At 42.9% G+C, this 20876-nt stretch overlaps 1 protein-coding gene across 1 annotated transcript in view; it reads left to right on the top strand.

Annotated features, from left to right (window-relative positions):
* Positions 1–10305: 10305 nt before the first annotated feature.
* The window catches only part of LOC129096163 (nuclear factor 1 X-type-like), a 112232-nt gene continuing 101661 nt past the window's right edge, over positions 10306–20876 (top strand). Inside the window, 2 exon segments of the mRNA XM_054604850.1 lie at positions 10306–10744; positions 17646–17729. Of these exon segments, the coding sequence (XP_054460825.1) occupies positions 10742–10744; positions 17646–17729 (87 nt within the window). The 5' untranslated portion in view covers positions 10306–10741.

Raw genomic sequence — 20876 nt, 5'->3', positions numbered from 1 at the left:
TCTTGATTATCGTTGTATAGTCACATTTGTTTTATTGCGTCCTCGCTCACTCAGTGTTTGTGTTTCCTCTTTCCCTCAGTCTCTCCAAATCTGTCCCTCTCATTTGGTTCTGGATTCGGTCGAGGTGATGGCCAGCGCCCATGTCGTCCCCCGGTCACAGGAAGCCCCTGGAAGCAGAGCGCAGAAGGAGGGGACGTCAGACAGAGGGCGCCCTCCCATTGGCGCGGCAGGTTAACGACGCTCCTGTTGACCAATAACCAGAAGAGGGGCGCATAGTAACAGCGGGGTACGGAGAGAGGGTATTTTCAACTGCAAACACTGGTCCAACAAGTCAGGTGCTGGATCCAGACCGGATTCAGAGACAGAACAAAATGGAGGGCCGGGGGAATGGGGCGCCGCCATTTTGGGGCAAAATATTTTGGGTATGCGTGCCATGTCTCCTAATCACGCAGAAATAAGCAGTTCAGATTTCGGGGCGAAGCCATGGCACAAAAAAGGACCCTCGGAGCATCAGTGTTTGTTTGCTAAAAAAAATTCTCAACAGCTCACAATTAATGAATAACAAACAGTATATTTCTTTTGCCCCTTCAGAACACAATGTGATTTTCAAAGGTGCCACAGTCACTACTAAGCCTCTCTAAACATTCTGCCAATTACAGAAAATTCTGCCGGAGACTGACATCTGTGCTCACAGAGAACGCCATACCTGTGATTATTTCATTTTTATTGTGAAATTGGAAAAGTAAAGCAATGAGACGCAACCGACGCCAGGACAGATGGATCCAAGAGAGGAGCACCATCCGAGAAACCGATGCCACATACACATCTTCCCCCTGTGCTCCCCCTGCTTCGTGTTAAATAAATGCAGCCGAGTGCCCAATAAAAGAAAACTAATATTAAAAAAAACAACAAAAGTATAGGGAAAAAGTTGTGTGCGAGCGTGGCACAGCACCCCGCTTGTGTGTTTGTTCGTTTAATTTTGAAAGGATGAAAGCAGACAGGCATAAAGAGGGGCAGACGTAGAGAGATCACCGCGTCGTGTACCGTATTGGTGGGTAGCGTGCCACACAGTCTGCCTCCTAAAGCAATAAATCTGAAACAGCATAATAGATAAACGCAACTCAGAACACAAAATACCCTGCGAGGGAAAACTAATAAAAAACGGAGCGATTAAGTGGAATCAGAGCTCTTAGGCAGTATCTGGAGATGGGGGCTGTCGCCATACAAAGACCAGAGCGGGCCAACACAACAGATGAGAGAGCATAGGGACGGGGGGCCGAGAAAACGAGGGCTAAAAGCAGAGGGAGCGAGAGGCAGATGATGGAGGCGAGGAAAAAGGAGGGATGGAGGGGAGAGAGAGAGAGAGAGAGAAAGTGAGGGATAGATGGGGCAGCAGATCAGAGGGAGCCTCTAGTGTGTCTTGCTCTCCCTTTAAAGAAGAGCCAGGAAAACAGATTAGGACTCCTCTTTTCTCCTGGGGGAGCACACACACACACACACACACACACACACACACACACACACACACACACACACACACACACACACACACACACACACACACACACACACTCACACTACCTCCATTCAGCCGTCCTCCTCCTCCTCTCCACGCAAACATGGAACTAACTAACTTTTACACTGCGCCCCGCCGCTGACCTGCCCGGCCCAGAACAAATCCACTCGGTGCTGAAGTCTCGCCCTGCTCGCAGAGTGGGCGGAGACACGGGGACACAATGACAGCCTGTTTGTGTGTGTGTGTGTGTGTGTGTGTGTGTGCCGCAGTTTAGGATGACCTCACATCAGGTCACGTTTGCTCACTGGTTATGACACAAAGAGGAGTGATGTCAGGGAGTGTCTTACAAATACAGACAGCAGTGTGTCCATAAGAGCAGGTTGAGTGTTAAATATTCTCTTTGTGTTTGAACAGTATTTAATAATAATACTTAGAATATAATGATTATTATTATTACAAGAATAAGGCTGCAGGAAACAATTATCTTCATTAACAGTTAATCTAACATTGTTTGTTCAGTTTATGAAATGCCCGTCACAAATTCCCGGAATCCAGAATAATTTCTTCTTTCTTACCAACAATACAAAACCCAAGATATTCAGTTTACTGTGTGACAAAGAAAAAAACTGCCAATCATCACATTGGAGAAGCTGAAACCAGCAATTATTTCTTCAATCGTGTTTGAGAAAATAAGTGAATCAATAATTTTAAGTAGCAATTTTGAAGATTTTAATTTAAATATATGTCTGTTTAAGTCAATATCTATTGATGGTGATTAGTTTATATGTCCCACTCATGAAAGTATTGCTATATTTAAATATTTGCAATATTAAAAACCTGGTGTCTGTGGCAACATTTCAGAATAAAAATACTGTTTTACAGTTTTTATGTATACACAAATAAAATGCACATAATTCTGAAAACTTGTACGTGAGTATGACATTTTAAATCAACCAGGACTGAAATACCTTTGCTATTTAAATAGTTGCAGAATACATTTTTAATGATCAACTTATCGACTAATCAACTAAAAGTTTCAGCTTTAATCATACTAATAATCATAATAGTATAACAGTTTGTGATACACATTTTTTGCAGATCCAGCAGCTGAGCTCATTCTTTATCAGTTAAACTGTGTGTGTGTGTGTGTGTGTGTGTGTGTGTGTGTGTGTGTGTGTGTGTGTGTGTGTGTGTGTGTGTGTGTGTGTGTGTGTGTGTGTGTGTGTGTGTGTGTGTGTGTGTGTGTGAGCCTAATGTCAGCCATTGATAAACCACCGCACTGCCGAAAGCCACAAAAACACCAACTCACACATGACACTGGTCTCAGAAGAATTCCTGGAAATGTGAGCTCTGTTTTCAGAAAGACAAACGGCTCGCGACGTTCTCCACGTTCTCCACGTTCTCCACGTTCTCCACGTTCTCCTCTGCTGATGTAACGGGTTCATAGAAGTACTCTGAAGTATTCTGATCCTTTACTCAATGAAAGAGGCAAGATGTAACGAAACTCTATCAATAGTTAAAGTCTTAAACTTATTTAAGTATTATCAGCAAAGTGTACTTTAAGTATCAAAGTATACAGATCATTTTGTGCTACATTATATATATATATATATTATTTGGATTAATGTTACTGATGCAATGATATATTGATATATAAGCAGCATTTTCATATTGCACATGGTTGAGGTTTATAAACTGTTGGGTAATTTAATCTGTAACAATTCATTATATTCTATGAAATTACTTTATGTTTAGTGTGTAAAATATGAATGAGGGACTTAAGCTGTCACATAAATGCAGTGGAGTAAGCAATAGGTTGTTAAGCGGAAGTTTAAAGTAGTACAAAATAAAATTACTCAAGAAATAATAAACGGGTTAAGGATGTGCATAAATCAGTAGTTTATTTTTATGGCTGTTCAACTAGGCCGACATTTAAAAAATAAAAAAAATCTGACACTGTTAAGGACTAATTGTCAGTCCAAAAGCGTATATGATCATGAATTAAGAAGTTATTAGTAACAGAAGAAGAGGGACTGCCATCAGGTTCACTGTATCTCAACTATTTTCCAACGTGATCATTTTTTGTCTTTCCTGGTTGTTTTTTGCCCGAGTGAACTCTTGTTAAGTTAAAAGTATTAACAAATAAATGTAATGTATAAATATCTTTTCAGAATAAGATAATCAGTGGATTTGGCTAAAACCTGAGTTCGTTTTGACATTTTAATTTCCTTCCATTAAACGCGTTTGAGAAAAAAAGGAGTAGATGACCCTCTGTTTTCTTAGTCTGACATATCATTACTTTATAAAAAATGAAAGTACACTCCCCTCTCATACTTATCGGGACGTGTGTGGACTCTATTCAAGTCTGTCTCTGCTGTCAAACTCCCCCCGCAAAGAAATAAATATTCTTAGAAAAGAACATATTGTTCATTTGTGTTAAGAATCCAGCATCACTTTGAATCATTTTAGAGCCTTATAATTCTGTTTCATAAAGTAAAACATAAAATAAGACTTGCAGACCCTTTTGAGAAAACTCTCCTGCTACTTCTTCCATATCTTTAGGTTAAAAAGTCTCCATGACTGTGCAGTGGGAATGTGCTCGACTGGCAGCAGCACTGTGAACATACTCCACCCTCCGTCCCATTCTCCTGTGCCAGGGCCGGGCATTCCTGGCCCCTCCAGTGGCCGGTTATTACCCACTCTTTTTTCTCTTTCTTTCTGTCGCACACAAACACACACTTTTTTTTTTTTTTTTGTCACTTATATACGCCTACTTCAAATCAACTATTTCCTTCCTTCCTTACTCGCCACATACATTTCTCCATTTCCCCTTTGCAGGCGTCCCATCCTTCACTCTTCCTTCCTTCCTTCCTTTTTTTCCCTTTTTGTTTCCCCCCTTCATCTCCCTCGCTCTCGCTGCTCAGCTGCTCTCTCATTTGGGGTTTATTTGCATGGCAGAGCGTAAAGGATGCAGACAGTGTGAGCAGGGCCAGCAGAGCCCTCCTGTGTCCATCCAGGCCCCGGCTGAGATTTGTAATGCTAGACAACACTCGGCAATGCGGGGATATAAAAAAAAAAGAAAACCTCGGCCGGTGCGGACAAAAAGAGCCTTGTTTTTTCCTTTCCTTTCCACCGCTTATTGCTCCTCTCGCATGGAGACGCAGAATTCTTTCTTTAAGCGGGGAGAGGAATGAAGATTTGTAGAGGAGAGGAAAAAAAATAGTTCCACCGAGTTTGACACATTGGTCCTGGTGCAGTGTGTATTTATTAGAAGTATTCAGTTTCCCCCTGACTTCAGTGCAGCAGAGGGCAGGGGGAGTTGTGCTTCAGGACTGAGGCCTTTGCTTTTTATTTGTATTGTGTGTTGCACTTTGTATCTTTGCAGCGTTCTTTATTTTATTGCTGGCTCTGTTAAGAATCTAACATTTATGTCTAACAGTCACTCTACTCTCCAGCTGGGCTATATCGTCTTTTCTCTATTTCTCTATATATGTTTGTAGTTTTTTATGTGATCTTCGGCCTTAGTAGTTTGACCTTGAGTAGCAAACTTAGGGATAAAATATTTGCATTTTGTAAACAGCACAATTCAATTGTCCCATAGAGAATTTTTTCTTCTTTATTTAGGTATAAAGTTTAGTGAATGTGGTTCTGTTTCGCCTTCACTTCTGAGGACATCCATTTTTATATTTGTTATTTTGTCCTCGGTTTTACTGCTTTGCTTTTTTGTCATCATCATTATTTTACAAATCAGAGTGTTGAGATTTTGCTTTGGGGGCCGAGAAAAGAAACATTAAACTTTCGTGGTGTGCCGCTGCATTTAGTAGTGTGATCGACGTCTGTTTGATGGGTTATAAATTGCCCGGTAGGCCGTATTCTCTCTCATTTGAAGTGGTTCCATATAGTGTAATCCTTATTTTACACTTCAATATGTAATCATTTATTTGATCAAATGTTGACCTGTTGATTAAAGTTCGTATTCGTCCCTCTACACTTGTAAAACAAGAGATGGTGCCAGGTCCGTCTTTGATAAGGGACTGTTTATCGTCTGGTCTCTGACAGTTTTCAACATGTCAGTCGTGGTTTGCAGAGACGTTCCAGCACGGGATCTAAAACTTGTAATTGTGGGGGGGGAAAAGCCATTTTGGGGTTTACAGACAAGCATTTAGGACTTGTGGGGTCAGGCAGAGAAAGTCTGAACTTTGCCTGCCTGATCCCACAACGTATTGCCCACATAATGCTGGCTCTTACACCAGTGTGGTATCAGTAATGGCTGGTTTGGATTCACCGCTCAGGGCTTTCATTAACCCAAAGCTCAGCCTAATTGACGCTCGTAGGCCGCCTTACATGATCTGGGCCGGTGCCCGCCAACTACTTTTGAATTTATTTCTTATTCCAAGAAACTTTTAAAAGGAACAAAACTTTTATTCTGTTGGCTCCTGTAAAAAAAAAAAAAGTATTTTGATAATATAAATCAAGAGTTTACGCCAAAAATCATTTGAGTTATTTTATTATTGTGTCCCCCCCCCCCCCCCCCTGCCTTCACAAAATACAACAATATGAATGGTTGTGATGGTTCAGATGTCATAAACAAAAATGGTTTGAGGTTTGTAGGACGATCAAGTCATGTTTTAGACCAGCAGGCCACATTTTGATCAACATTATTGTAAGAAAAAAACAAAACATGGGAATGAATTGAAAGGAGGTCAACTGCTATAAGCATATGGAGCATCAGGGCAAAGGAGTATGAATTATCATTTAAGCCACATTAATAGACAGTAGGTTTCCTGTAGCATTAATGATTCATTTTTAATGAGCAAAATTCAAAGTACTCTATTGTTTTAATTAAACAAGTTATACTCGTTTTAACAAACAACATCATAGTCCATACTTAATAATTCATAGTGCTGTCAAGCCTTTATTGAATTTTAAATACTTCAATGATCATCCATGAGTAGTTCAGGTGTCATTCTGTTTTAATTGTAAGGCCTATTCTTCGAATTATCCCATAATGATAAACGATGAAATGATTATGTGATTTTTGTTGTGTGTGTGTGTGTTAGTTTCCAGCGCAGTTTTCCCACATGTGTTTTAACAGTGAAGTAAAAAAAAAAAATCCTGCAGTTTTTTCGATTTTTAAAAATGTTTGCAGGTCATTTGTTGGACTTTGCTAGAAAAAGCCTCTCACTGCACATTCTATCAGTGGTCATTTCATATGTCAGATAAACACGTGGCAGTGTCACTGTCATGCTGACACATGTTTCGATTGCACGTGGACATGTATGATTAACATTACTTATTTGTGGTTGGTTCCAGACACACGCTCTTCTCTGTTGTGTTATCGTTGTGTTACCTGTCATTAGTTGGAGGATCTGCCCGGCCTTCTGATACTCCCGGTGAGCACACAGTGCGGTCTGACTGTGCAAACTGTTATTTGTAAATGAATTAAGGGTTAAAAAAAAAAAAAAAAAAAAAAAACGTGTCGTGGGATTATTTGGGGTTCAGAAGGACATTTTGGTGTTTTTCCAATCAACTGGTCATTCTCCAAACAGGCCGTCGGGCATGTGTGAGCCTCCCAGTCTGCAGCATCTGTAAGAAGACACCAGAATTAATATTCAAACAACAAAAAAAAAGGAATAAAAAAATCTGGGGAAGTCATTGTATAAACTATGAAAATCATACAACCGCGTGAGGCTGACATCAGTAAATCATAAGAATGATTAAGAATTTGGGATGTATTTTTTTATCTCTATTATTATTATTATTATTATTATTATTATTATTATTATTATTATTATTATTATTATAACTTTGTTATTACTATTGTTTTTATTCAGACTACCCTCCGTGCTTTGGATGATTATGCTTGTATTGTAGAGTGAAAGTGTACTGATAATTATTTCCATTATTCATCCTTATTGTAACGCTGCCTGACTTGCCAACACTGTTAACGTGTCGCTGCAGCATCGTGTAGTTTCCTCCCAACGAATGAAAAAAATGTCATTTTAAAAATAATAACATCAAAAGTTTGAAATTAGCCTAATTAAAAAAATATATATATATAAATTATTTTTGGGCCAGGTGTCACAAAATAAACATAAACATAAGACTTCCCCTTGAGCATATGAACGTTTACATTACAAATTATTGAAATTGATGCAGCAAAGACATTTTTTTTAAAAATAAGATCGAAATGTAGAACAAAATGGCTCAATGTGCAAAATGGCACAAATTAAATAAAAGAAATGACCTTTAATAAGTGTTAATGGGCAGGTGAAATCCCTCAGTTGTTGAAGTACAGTTAGGCTGTATTGCTTTATTTGTCTGTGCTTTATAATGAACAGAATCAGCTTTTGATAAAAGTAATTCATTTTAAACACTAATGCTATGAAACCAACACACACGCTGCTGTTGGGTAAATGGGCCAACCGGGCCTCCGTTACCTCAAATCTTTAAAAAGAAAAAAGAAAAAAGAAATACCCTCACGTCACCCCACCACAGACACACTGTCGTGTTAAATGGAATAATCCGAATTAGGCTGGAACAAAAACTTTAATCACAAATTCAATGACTGATTAATAATTGATGTGGCCAAATGTGTGGGGAGGTCAACGTTTAATTATTGATAAACCGTCATGTTGGAGGAATGTCATTAGAAGTCTGCTTTTTTTAGGTTTTTTTTTTTTAAAGAAGACGGATAACGACACACGCACAACTGAAAATACTAAAACATTTAACACGCAGACACACAGCAGGCCCAATGCTGAGAGAACAAGTATCATAATTACTACATATATTACTGCATTCACCTGTTAGAACGAAAATATTTTTTTGCTGAAATATGAAATATTAAGCAAAAAGAAAAAAAACAAAGGTTGCCATGTAAGGTGCGTGTTTTCAACCTCTTTGTTATTTGGAACACATGTCTTGACTTATTTTCTGGTTTGGTGAATTCTCTTTTATATGCAGCATTTCTTTTTTATTACTTTGTGTCATTTCCTTTCTGTGCACCATGCTGCCCTTTACAAGTCCTGCTGTTCCAAATGCATTCATATGAAAATCATTCCAGGACATGAAACCCACTCTTTCATTTGAGACTCCACTGACATATGAACGGCCCCTTTGCCCTAAATGACCACAGAGCATGTCTGCTGCTGCTGCTGCTGCTGCTAACCTCGAAGTCTCCATGATTATAAAACCTTTTCATAAGAAACAGCTAAATGTCGTGCTCTGCAGCTCCCCAAAAGTCAGATGTCAGAATCAAACGTGCCCGCACTCTGTGTATATATAATGTCTCAATCACAGTTAATCCTGCTGCTTCATTGCGTCACTCTGTGCGGAGACACAGTGACAATAACTCTGTATTCATGAGGTGTTTTATAAAAGTCCAACTCCATCGACTGCATTTAATATAATTCTAATTCAAAAATATATTCTTTTTTGGATGTGATCAGACTTTCCTTAGATGAAGCCATTGAACCCAGTCAACCTTTCTTTTTTTTTTTCTTTTTCCCTCCCCTCAATTGATCTTTGCTCCAGATTGCAACATTAACAAAAACACTATACGGAAATCAAACCGCAGGGAGCAGCTCGGGTCGTGCCCACGGGGCCACTCCAGAAACCTCCGGTGCGCAGCGCGAGGCGGTAGGTCTGAGCCGGTGCAGCCCTCTTAATCCCCGCCGTCCGTGATTCCAGCCCCCGGTCCTCCCTCACTCTCCACAGCCCAGCTGCTCCCCTGGCCGCTGCGCTCTCGCCGCGACAGACTGCACACCGATCGCTTTATTAATAATTCACCCTAATAATGCAGCAGTCCGAGGCTGCCGGCTGAAGCACCGGCACCGTAAACGACTGCCCTAATTCCCTGTCTATTATTTCAGTGTGTGTGTGCGTGTGTGTGTGTGTGTGTGTGTGTGTGTGTGTGTGTGTGTGTGTGTGTGTGTGTGTGTGAACAGGACGCACTCTGCTGAGGTGAGCTATTTAGAGGCTGGCATTTTTCTTTTTTTGTTGTTGTTGTTTGTTTTTTTGGAGGGCTGGAGGGAAGTGTGATCTATCTCTGTCTGCGGAGCGCACCGGGAGAGAGAGAGAGAGAGAGAGAGAGAGAGAGAGAGAGAGAGAGAGAGAGAGAGAGAGAGAGAGAGAGAGCTTCCATTTTACGCGCACAGGCACCCGGAGCCCCGGCCGACGACGTGTCGCTGCTCAGGCATCCACGCTATCGGCGGCGGCGGCGGCGATCTGAAGAAGCACGCAAAAAAACCAAAAACACGCAATCTGCTCTTTCATCTCGTCAGCTTTGAGGAGGAGGAGGAGGAGGAGGAGGAGGAGGAGGAGGCGACGAGGGACCAGGGGTGTCCCCCCCCCCCACCCACCCACCACCCGCACACACACACACACACACACACACACACAACACCACCACCCCCAGTTTTAGCGTGTAGCTCTTCGCGCGCGCGTGTGTGTGTGTGTGTGTGAGAGAGAGAGAGAGAGAGAGAGAGAGAGAGAGAGAGAGAGAGAGAGAGAGAGAGAGAGAGATACGAGGGTAAAACAGATCGGACGCGCGGCGCGGGAGACAGCCGCTTTTGGACACGTTTTGGAGACAGAAGCTGCCCGACTGCACACGGGGAAAGCAACAAAACAAAAAACAAAAAAAGAAGAGAAACAGAACAACTTACTTTGCAGCGCCTCACCCGTCCACGCGCTGTGTTGTTTTTTTTTTTTGTTACGTGTCGTTAATAATATTTCGGGGATTTTTTTTTTTTTTTTTTTTTTTTTTTTTTTTTTGAACGTCTCCAAAAATCTGCCGGACGAAGTTTGGCGGCTGCAGGACGACGCACCTCGGGACTGTTTGACGCAGACGCGCTCGCTGCCTCCCGGCTGCCGGACATGGGTCTCCTGTGAGGGCCGGGCTGCGGCAGACGCACGGGCGGCTCGGAGCTGCTGTCCTCTGGTCCTCTGGTCCTCTGGTCCTCTGGTCCTCCTGTCTCTCGCACAGTGGACCCACTTTTGAGAGAGAGCGTGTTTTTTTCTCTTCTATCTGGGCCTAAGGCCGACTTGTTTAAAGGTCCTTTTTTCTTTTTTTCTTTTTTTGCTTCCGGCAACAGCGAAGAGACCAAGTCTTCCTCCCTCAACCCGCGCTCCCTCTCTCACTTTTTTTTTTTTTTTTTTTTTGGAAGCTGAACTTTTAAAGGAAAATGGGGCATTGAGAGTGTTGGCAGATCTCCCCACGCTATAATGGTACGTGCTGTGTGACTCAATAGTTCCCCTCTGTCGGCTCTATAGGGTGAAGTCTATAGGACTGAACAGAAACCAAACATCCGCCTGTGTTCAGATGAATCCCCGCAGATACTTTAAGCCTTGTTTTCTTTCATTGTACATTTCTTTATGGAAGAGCAGCACTTTAGAGTTTAGACTGAGATCTGGACTGAGAGGCCACAGATGACGATGCAACGCACCTGCGCGCGCGCGTGTGTGTGTGTGTGTCAGAGAGAGAGAGAGCGAGAGAATACGTGTGTGTGTGTGTGTGTGTGTGTGTGTGTGTGTGTGTGTGTGTGTGTGTGTGTGTTTGTGTGTGTGTGTTTTGTGTATAATCACCATGCTTGCCTGCCAGTTTGGACAATTCTGAACTCACAATGATCAACCACATTTTTACCAAAAAAATACATGCAATGTTGCACAACGATGTGTTTTAATGCAGCTCTATATTTTAAATTATGAAATATTTTTTTAAGTGGACGTAACTTTTTTTTTTGCTCTCACCAGCGCGGGATTTCCTGAGAACTCGTTCAAACACATAATAACGTTGTCATAATTAGCCCCGTATGTCTGATATCATATATATATATATTTATTTCTTTTTCTCCCATAATTCAAACTGGTTTCGCCTCGGTGGTGGCTTAACTGGACTGTTTGCAGAGGAGTGTGAGTGGCCCAGTAAATACAGATTGACAAAGTGGAGGCTGATCTGACTGCGCAGCTCAGATCAAACAGAATAAAACACACAAAGCGACCGCAGACTGAAGAGACCTGAAAGCCCAACATAGTGTGTTTGATATTCAATATTATTATTGCTATTATGATGATGATATTCTGAAACCATCCTATAAATCCGCGCGTGGAGAACTTCTCCTATCCACCCTGCACCCGGGCTGTGTCTTCTTCTGTCCGAGGCGGCTGCTGCTTTTTTTTTTTTAATCTTTTATTATTATTTTTTTATCAATGGCCACTTCATTTGCGTAGTTGATGACACTTTAAAGCGCCTACAAGTGGGGGTGGGGAGGTGAGGTGACACAGACCGTCTTTGTGCAACACCAGAGCAAGTGCGACATAAATCTGAGCATTTAATGTTGAGCAGAACATTTAAAGGTCTGATGATGATATATATATATATATTTTTTTTTTTTTTTTAAAACCCTGCAGCATTTGGAGATATAAATATTATATTTCACCATCTGCTCAAAAACGTTTTTTATTTCAGTTTTGTTCTTTTAATCATTATCTAGATTCCTTGACTTTTATCAGTCTCTCATGTGGCAGTGCAAAAAGCTTTTGGAATTATATTGACCTCAAATTACAATTACAAAGGCCTAAAACTGTGACCTATATAACAACTGATCATTATTAAACCAATTGATGACTGTCAATGTGACATTCAGTATAGAATGCAGCTGGCAGGGTTGATTTATTTGAGGCTCTGGGTGAACAAAGACCTGTTCTGAGGCAATGATGGGAATTTTTGGTAGAAACATAGAAATATAACACTTTAGAGGTGAACAATACAGGAAGCACATGTCAGAAATAATTCAGATGTATTATTTTTTTAGCAAGCAATATTCCTTTTTAACCAATAATGTGGCTCTTTAAAACACTTGACCAAGCAGTCAGGCAGCAGGGTTGAGGTCAGAAATTCATAAATCATACCTAGAAATAAAATGCAATGGTTTATGAACTGAAACACTATCTTTTTTAAACGGCAATGTATTTGTCTCACTGATAAATACAATAAATTGAAAATATTTATTACATTTATTTATTAAAATGATATTGATTGCATGCGGTACAACGACTTACCCATATATTGTTTTATTTGCTCGAGGTGTTTTCATATATTATCTAGAAAACATCTCAGATTCAGACTGAATTGTCATCAACAATAAGTTTTGCCTCATGAACCAACTTTACAGGACCAACTTGATTCCAGTCCCCAAGATTAATGACAAACTCTCTGCATGCGTGTATGCATATTTTCTTTAATAATACATTTATTACTAAGTCACCTGCCAAAGAAATACCCAAACATCCACAGAACACAAACCGGCCTCAAGTGGTTCAAAATGTCACTTCGGGCCACATTTGATTGGTGTTGTCAGCTGATCAATTATCTTCTAGTCTTTCTCAAGGTGCGCGGAACATCAGACGACGGCTCATCAAATGGCAGCGATATCATAATGCTCGCTTTGTTTTGATTGCGGGCCTGTAATTTCACAGTTGGTTGTGCTGTGGTTGTTGCAGAGAAAAACCTGCCAACCACTGAACCTGTCTGTCAAATCAAAGCCAAGACTCTTATTGGTGCCAAGCTGCGAGGTGGGCGTGAACCGTGCTGTGTTCTTAAATATATATTATTAATATATATATATATATATATATATATTTTTTTTTTTAAGAGTATCATTTTAGTTGGAAGTGGGTGATACATTTGAAAGCAGCTCAGCACGTTGCCCTATTGAGTCATTCGGAGTGTGTGTGTGTGTGTTTTTGTAATGAAACTCTATGCTTCCTGGTACTTGTGGTAAACTGTGCTGTATTAGAACCATAACCACAAGAAAATCTCCCCACGGATCAGTCCTTGTGCGACACAAAGGGCCGATTGTACCGGCCCAAACCTCATTGTTAAAAGCACATAGGCAGCGCGGCGAGGCCTTAACCCGGTGTGGTTCACCCATTAAAGAAAAGCATGAATCAGGGTCCATGTAGTGAAATGGCCCCCGGGGTCGTTGGGTTACCTTTAGGTATCGAAAGTGGCGAGCAGCGTGTGAAGTTCAGTGTTACAGTCGGCGTGCTGTTTATCTAAAGGCCAGCCTGTCGAGCAGGATCAGTAGTTGACAGGCAAGGTGCCAGGCCAGAGTGAATCTCGGGGCGTGTCACAATGTGCGCTCTTGTTCAAACTTGTTTCGCCGTAACCGCTTTGGTGAATGTATTTTATTTTTTTTGATACATGGAATCAGTACAGCTATTGTTTAGGCTTGCATAGTTTCTATCTATTACTCAGGCATTCAAAAATGTTAACCTCGCCTAGCTGATTTGTATATAAGTACCTTGGATTCCAACCCCACACACCTGCACACAAAGTATAAACTTCCGGCATTAGTCAAATGTTTTGTTTCCTCCTGAGATAATCTTATACTCCTGCAGTCAGACCTCCTGAACAGAAAACTTCATAGCCTCAGAGTCCCACCGTGTGCTTTTTTGTGTAAAACACAATTAAGTCCAATGCAATCTTCATCACGGCGCCTTGGCTGCACTTCTGGACCCACAAGTGGAGTGAAATAATTAGCCACCCTCCTCAGCCATCCAGCCGTCCTCCTATTTTTAATGTAGCCCCTTCAGCTTCTCATCTTCTTCCTTATTCTCCCCGTTTTCCCTTCGTCCCCCCCTCCCCCACGGAGATGGCTGTGCGGGGAAAAAAAATAAATCGTATTTTTCCAACATTTTTCTCCCTGAGGTAGCTTTGGCAGGGACTCACACGGCGGCCATTTCTGCCTTTCATACACCCCTCACACACCGTGGAACAGATCGCCGGTGCGGCCCGCCGTCTTTGAAGTGGTTGCCATCTCACGCAGGTTGGCTGGACTCTCTCCTTCTCCCCCCCCCCCCCCCCCCTCGCCTCCCATCATTCTCATCCTGTGCCTTAAACTTGGCAGTGTTATTTTCAGCCACCAAATCACGCTGATAAGACACAATGGCGGTGATAATAATTATGGTTTATTATTTTTTTTTTAAAAAGGCGTACTGACAGCACCGATTGCGCTTGCGGTTGATGACTGTGCGGCAGCCAGAATGCAATGCTTTCTGGAAACGAGGGAGAAGGACCACACCAGGTGTGTGGTTTGAGTGTGTAAGCGTGTGCGTAGCCACAGAACGTGAGAGGCAGCGAGACAGGGGGGACAGAGAGAGGAGGATCATTGATATGTTGCCATTCATGTGCTTTAAAATGGAGCCATCTGAGAACAAATTCCACCATCAGGGCCTTTCATACAAAAAAACGCTCTGTGGAGGTGTGCGCGAGTGTGAGAGCGTGCACGTGAGTGTACGAGCAGATTTTTCGGAGATCTCACCTCAGAAGAATTTGGCCATATGGTCGTCAACACATATACCCAGAGAGAGAGAGAGAGAGAGAGAGAGAGGGAGAGGGATAGAGAGCGAGCCAAGGGAAGACGGTGTGAGGGAGAAAGTGAAAGAGAAGTGTCTTCTTTTGTCAGTGGAGGCAGCAGGAAAGGCAGTTTAGAACAGATCCTATACCCCTACCTTAGATCAGATGGCTCAGACAAAAAAAAAAATGGAAAAAAAAAATCCTCCATCGCATCCCCTACTCCACATATTTGTGGAGTGGGAAAATCTGTCTCAATTAACACATTTGCATTGGGCGATGATGGACTCCAAATAGGTCACTGACTCAATCTCCCGCCTCCGAATCTTCCCTCTAAAATGTTAATTAAGGAGGGCTTTGAGATTTTTTCGCTCAGGGCTGGCCATATGGGCCGGGCATATGCTCTATATATATAGTACAATATATAATTCATACACTGCTGCAGGAGAGAGTGTTTGGGGGCCTGGAGTTTTTTTTTTTGGGGGGTGGGTGGGTTTACTACAAAGGGAGTCAGTATGTTCTGGCCTCCCCAGTGGCAGGTACAGAGCTTAGCCTATTCATTAGCTTCGTGTTATTCACTGTTGCACAATGGGATTGAGGTTCATCAACACCTGTTTCTCTGGCTGACGACATAAAGAGGGCATTTAAATTCCTCTTTGCCAGTTGGTTAATATGAAAGACAGCAAATTATCTATTGCTGGAATGGAGTTGCTTTTTTTTGGAGCAGCTCCTCAGGTTAAGTTAAAAGATGAGTAATATTGAGATTCTCTGTATGCTCAAGGATATTCTCAAAAAAATCGAACCAGTTCTCCCAGTCCCATCCTGCCAGACTGCCCCATTCACCAAGCAGAATTGGACTGGGGCAGCCAATGAAAACTGTTTTTTTGGGTTACGACTCAGCCAATCAGAGGAGGGCCTGCTTCTGCACCTGACCTTGTTTCTGGCCGGGCACAGCCAATCGCAGAGGCTCCTGCACACCTGATGCATTGTGGTCTGCCCGCTGGTAGTCGGCAGGCGGGCCCACACAGGTGCCGTGGATCCAGACCCATTGTTCTGAGCGCCGGCCAATCAGATGCGTCGTCTCATTACCGGACACACATGCAGCCTGGCAGACTTTGAGCGATTGCATTTTGTCTTGTGTTGTCCTGCGTGCTCGTGTCAGAACGCGTGTGTGTGCAAGTGCATCGGAGGAACTCTGCTACCCCCATTCCCATAATGCTTTGCAGTCTTATCAGCAGGCCTCTCTCCCTCTCTCTCTCGCCCCGTTCCTGGCTTCGCCCTCTTCTAGAGACTCAACAATGAGCACTGTGTTGCACCCCTTAAGGAGCTGGAGGCCTCGGCTATAAAAAGAGACTAAAAAAAACATGTTTATGGACTAATAAAGATGATTAGAAATCGCACAATTGCAGAAAAATGGAAGGTTTGCGAGCGCAGATTATCTGTAATAAAAAAAGCTGAGGGGAGAGACGGGGGGGGAGAGAGAGGGGAGAAAGCGAGTTAGCTGTACAGACCTCTCATTGCGAAGGATATGAATAGCCTTTGTTTTCACCACAACTCGGGGCTGTGTGGTCTGCCAATGTCTGGCTCTTATTATGGGGTTTGTGTCTGCGTAAGTGGCATGCACGTGTGCGTTGGTGTGTTTGTGTGCGAGGCCGAGAGCACATGGGCGTGGAACAAAAAGAAAAGGAGAAAGAAAAAGCATATATATATATATATACGTGCAGGTGATTATATTTTCTGGAGGGTGAGACTACATGGTGTGTGCGTTTGAATGTTTCCACACACCAGATTCACTGTTTTCTCTCTGCTCCCGTTCAGCTAAATGAATGTGGCACGGGGTCTCCGGCTGGCACAGGCGCGCGTGCACGCTGTTTTTTTTTTTTTTTTTGTATCCGTTAGAGTTGTGAAATGAAATAGGATTTCACAGAACGGCACAGCGGCTGTGGGATTTGGACTCCCTTCGGCTAAGTAGAGAGGGATAGGTTGATCCAATCAACGGCAGAAACTGCAAGGAGAGCCCGTTTCACAGCTCCGGGCCCTGCCAGAACCCTGCCTGCCTGGCTGCTTGACTTAGAATACAAATGAAGCTCCCTGAATGCACACACACACACACACACACACCCATGCACACTGGTACTTACAGACAGTCTGGCTGGGGATGTATAGTGCAAGAGTTGTTAGCAGGGCGCTGTGCTCTCTGTGGAGAAATGACGCCAGTAGGGGTTATGAGGCTGTCTCATATAGTGCAGGTACATTTCAGGACTGTGTCCGTGTTTGATCCTGGTGACTTCAGGACACCAGGAAAAATGTCCTTTTTTTCTGAACTTTATTTCTTTGGGCCCCCAAATCAAATGACGTATTTTTCCTCTTAACTGTAGTGTTATTAATTAATCTACATTGTTTTGGTGTGATTTGCCTTGACTACCACAACCCGAGTACCGTATAGTCTCATTATATTGGAGAGAAGGTGGACATCTTAATCGTCAATATCTCCAACACTCGTACCAAAACAATCTAGACTGATAAAAGTTACTTCTGGTAAGGGGGAAAATATGTGTTTTTCCATTTTTTGATGATAAATTGTAATATTTTGAATTGCTAGTTTATTCGTCCTTCTGGGAACTCGTATAAAGCAACAGGTCTGAGCAGCGTCTTATTGCCAAAAAACTGTTGAGATCTGCTTTCAAAGAGCGTCTGAAATAATGGGACAGAACTGTACTACTAAAATTATAAAAGTTTCAAAAAATAACCATCTATTCTTTTTTTTTTTAGGCTACTGACACCTACCTGGTGAACGACGATCCCACTAGAGGCCCAGGGATGCCTGAATGTTTCCTCGTGTCTGACACGTATAGGGTAAATACACACACACACACACACACACACACACACACACACACACACACACACACACACACACACACACACACACACACACACACACACACACACACACACACACACACACACTACAAACTCTCTGTGTCTGTCCTTGTCATGTTGATGTCCCAAGATTTATTTCCTGGACACACAAACAAGCCCAGTCCATCAAATGTAATCTCTTTATAAAGATTTACAGCAGTTGGGAGGAGGACAGCGTTCAGAGTACAAAGACTCATCAGAGCATTGTTGAGTTGGAGGCTCTGGAGTTAATGTGTCCAGGAAACACACATGTTTTTTGAGCGTTGACGTTCTGTCCGTTCCCATGCTCATACATCAACCTCCATGTCATCATGGATGTCCCGAACTCATCTGTCGATGGCTCTAACACTGTACTTCCTCAAAATGTCAACTTTTCTGACATGCAGGCTTTCTTTAATATTAATATTTATTTATTTATTTTTACGATGTTTGCTTTGGAGTAGTTTGCCGCAGAGTTCCAGACACATTCCTGCAGCAGAGCACAAAATAAAATGCCCAAAAAAACAAACAACTTGAATATATGAGAGACATTTGTAAAAAAAAAAAAAAAAAAAAAAAAAAAAAACAGCATCTTTCAGGTCGAGTTTACAGGCGACCTTCGGCCCTGCGTGCTGTAATCTGACATGCTGCATTTACCGCTTAAATCAAGAAACTATGACATCATACTAGAGAAATAAACGTCCTCTTCCTGTTGAGCACAAACACGGCAGAGACGCAGTAATCCGAGCCGGGTTGAGGTAAAATGTATGTGCAGCCACTGCACACAGTGAACGTGTTTAAAAAAGCAGCAGGCGTAACACATTGCTCCACACACACACACACACACACACACACACACACACACACACACACACACACACACACACACACACACACACACACACACACACACACACTATCCACACACACACTCCGATTGCAAACGGATCCAAAGAGTCTCCGGGATCCTCGCTGTGTATGATATGCTTGTTAGCCATAACGGCCAGTCTCTCTGACTGCATATGTCTGTATGCATTTGACTGGCATGCTCCCTCCCAGAGCACACACCAACAGCTTACTCAAACAATATTTACACTGCACGGCGTGGTAAACGCTACACTTACACACATTTTTCCATTCCCATATTTCCTGCCTTTTTTTTTTTTTTTTTTTTTTTTTTTTTTTTTTTTTTTTTTTGAAAGGCGGCCTCAACCACCTGTCTCACACATTTAGCATGCTAATGGCAGTGTCAGTATGCTACATCACTTTCAATATTTAATGGCCTAGCCACAGGCGATGGTAAACAGCGAGTGTCCCGGGCAGAGCCGTGAGTCAATGGGAGACCACAACATGCTAACTTTAGACGCACCATATGGTTTTCTCGTGTGCCTTTTTTTAATGGCAAACATAGTCCCAGGAACCACCAGAGCCCAGCACGCTCGAGGGGCTTTCGGTTGGTGACGCTCGGACAGGACCATTTGATCAGGGCCAGAGAGAGAGAGAGAGAGAGAGAGAGAGAGAGAGAGAGGGAAAACGGAGAGAGAGAGAGTGTTTGGAGAGAAAAACCTGAGTGTTTTGTAACTCCTGCGGTTGCTATAGTTTGTTTGTTACGGCCAAGTTGCCTGTGTTGAATACCGAGATGGATGTCTCGGCCCAGGCTGCAGCCAGAGACAAAGGCGGCCAGTAAAGTCACACCGACGAAAAAAGGGTCAGTGTGTGTGTGTGTGTGTGTGTGATTAAGACGGCAGAAAGAGAGAGGGAACAGACGAAGATTATAAGATAGAAAAGGAGGGAAAGAGGTCACTAAAAAGAAAAAGCTCTGAGAAATAGAAAGAGAGAGAGAGAGAGAGAGAGAGAGAGGGGGGGGAGTGGACGGAGGGAGAGAAGGAGGGAAAGCGAGGGAGCACACAAAGGCTTTGGGGTTTTGGGCCTGTGCCGTGTTGGGGTGGGGTTTGGAAAGAGGAGAGACTATGGGAACAGGAACGGACTACACCTCAATGTGCTTCACTTTCATGCACTTTTATTTTGTGTTCCCCCACCCCCCCCCCCCCCCCTCTCCTCAATCTAATTCGCTCACTAGTCGCTCGTGCCAGCGTATCTTTCACCGCAAGACATTTGTGGTTGTGTGTACGTGTGTGTGTGTGTGTGTGTGTGTGTGTGTGTGTTCTGTACATTAGATGCATGTGTGTCTGTGGTGCGAGTGTCTAAGTATCCTACATAGGCTGAGGTCTCGTAAAGCTGCAGAGCTTCATATCCCCCTGAAAAACTTGGCATACAAACGCGGGGGTGACTTCAACCCCTGAAAACCGCACCCTTGCACGCACACACACACACACACACACACACACACACACACACACACACACACACATACACACACACACACACACACGTGCACAAGGCAGGGGCTTATGTATAATTGCAGGCACTCTGCCTGCATATATGAGTTTGATTAGGCTGAGGAGCAGGGAGCGGGCAAGGATAAAGCCGAGCCTGATTAGAAACAGAGTGTATCGCTTCCATACAATAGGAGTCACAATGAAACTGGTTCAGACCACTTCGTCCAAGTCCAGGTATCTTTTGTCTCCATATGGAAATGTACAGCGCCCTCCAATATGACTTGGACTGGGTTAAAAAAAAGAGGGGAAACCGGTGAATGCTAGCTGCATCACAGCTGAATAGAATTACAAGACAGCAAATGTACAACTTGCCGTAATGACTTTCGACTTATATAGTTCAGTGAGGGCATTCAAGGTGCTCCCTAGAAATATTAAGAATAGTCAAATACAGACGAGGGGTTTCTCACCCCAAACTGCACAGCCACGACCACGCTCAGGCGTAATGAAGCGGTTAGAGCCGGGGCCCTCAAATCCAGGCGTCACACCTTGTAAAATTAATTAAACACAAATAAGTTTGGCCCACTTTTGGGCTGACGTTTCAGCCGCCTCGGGCGTCCCTGTCTGCGGCACACCTTTTTAATTTACAGTAACTAGAACTCAAGTTAAGAACACGGGGCCTCTTGCACTTAAGACACTTGTCTTAGTTTACTGTGCGGACTGGTTCGTGTTGCCCTCCAGCTCACGGGCTGACAGGACAACGCAG

Source organism: Anoplopoma fimbria, chromosome 9, assembly GCF_027596085.1.
Source record: "Anoplopoma fimbria isolate UVic2021 breed Golden Eagle Sablefish chromosome 9, Afim_UVic_2022, whole genome shotgun sequence".
In the NCBI taxonomy this organism is placed as follows: Eukaryota; Metazoa; Chordata; class Actinopteri; order Perciformes; family Anoplopomatidae; genus Anoplopoma; species Anoplopoma fimbria.
The sequence above is the reverse complement of the archived record's forward strand: the minus strand, read 5'-3'. Positions and strand labels throughout refer to the sequence as shown.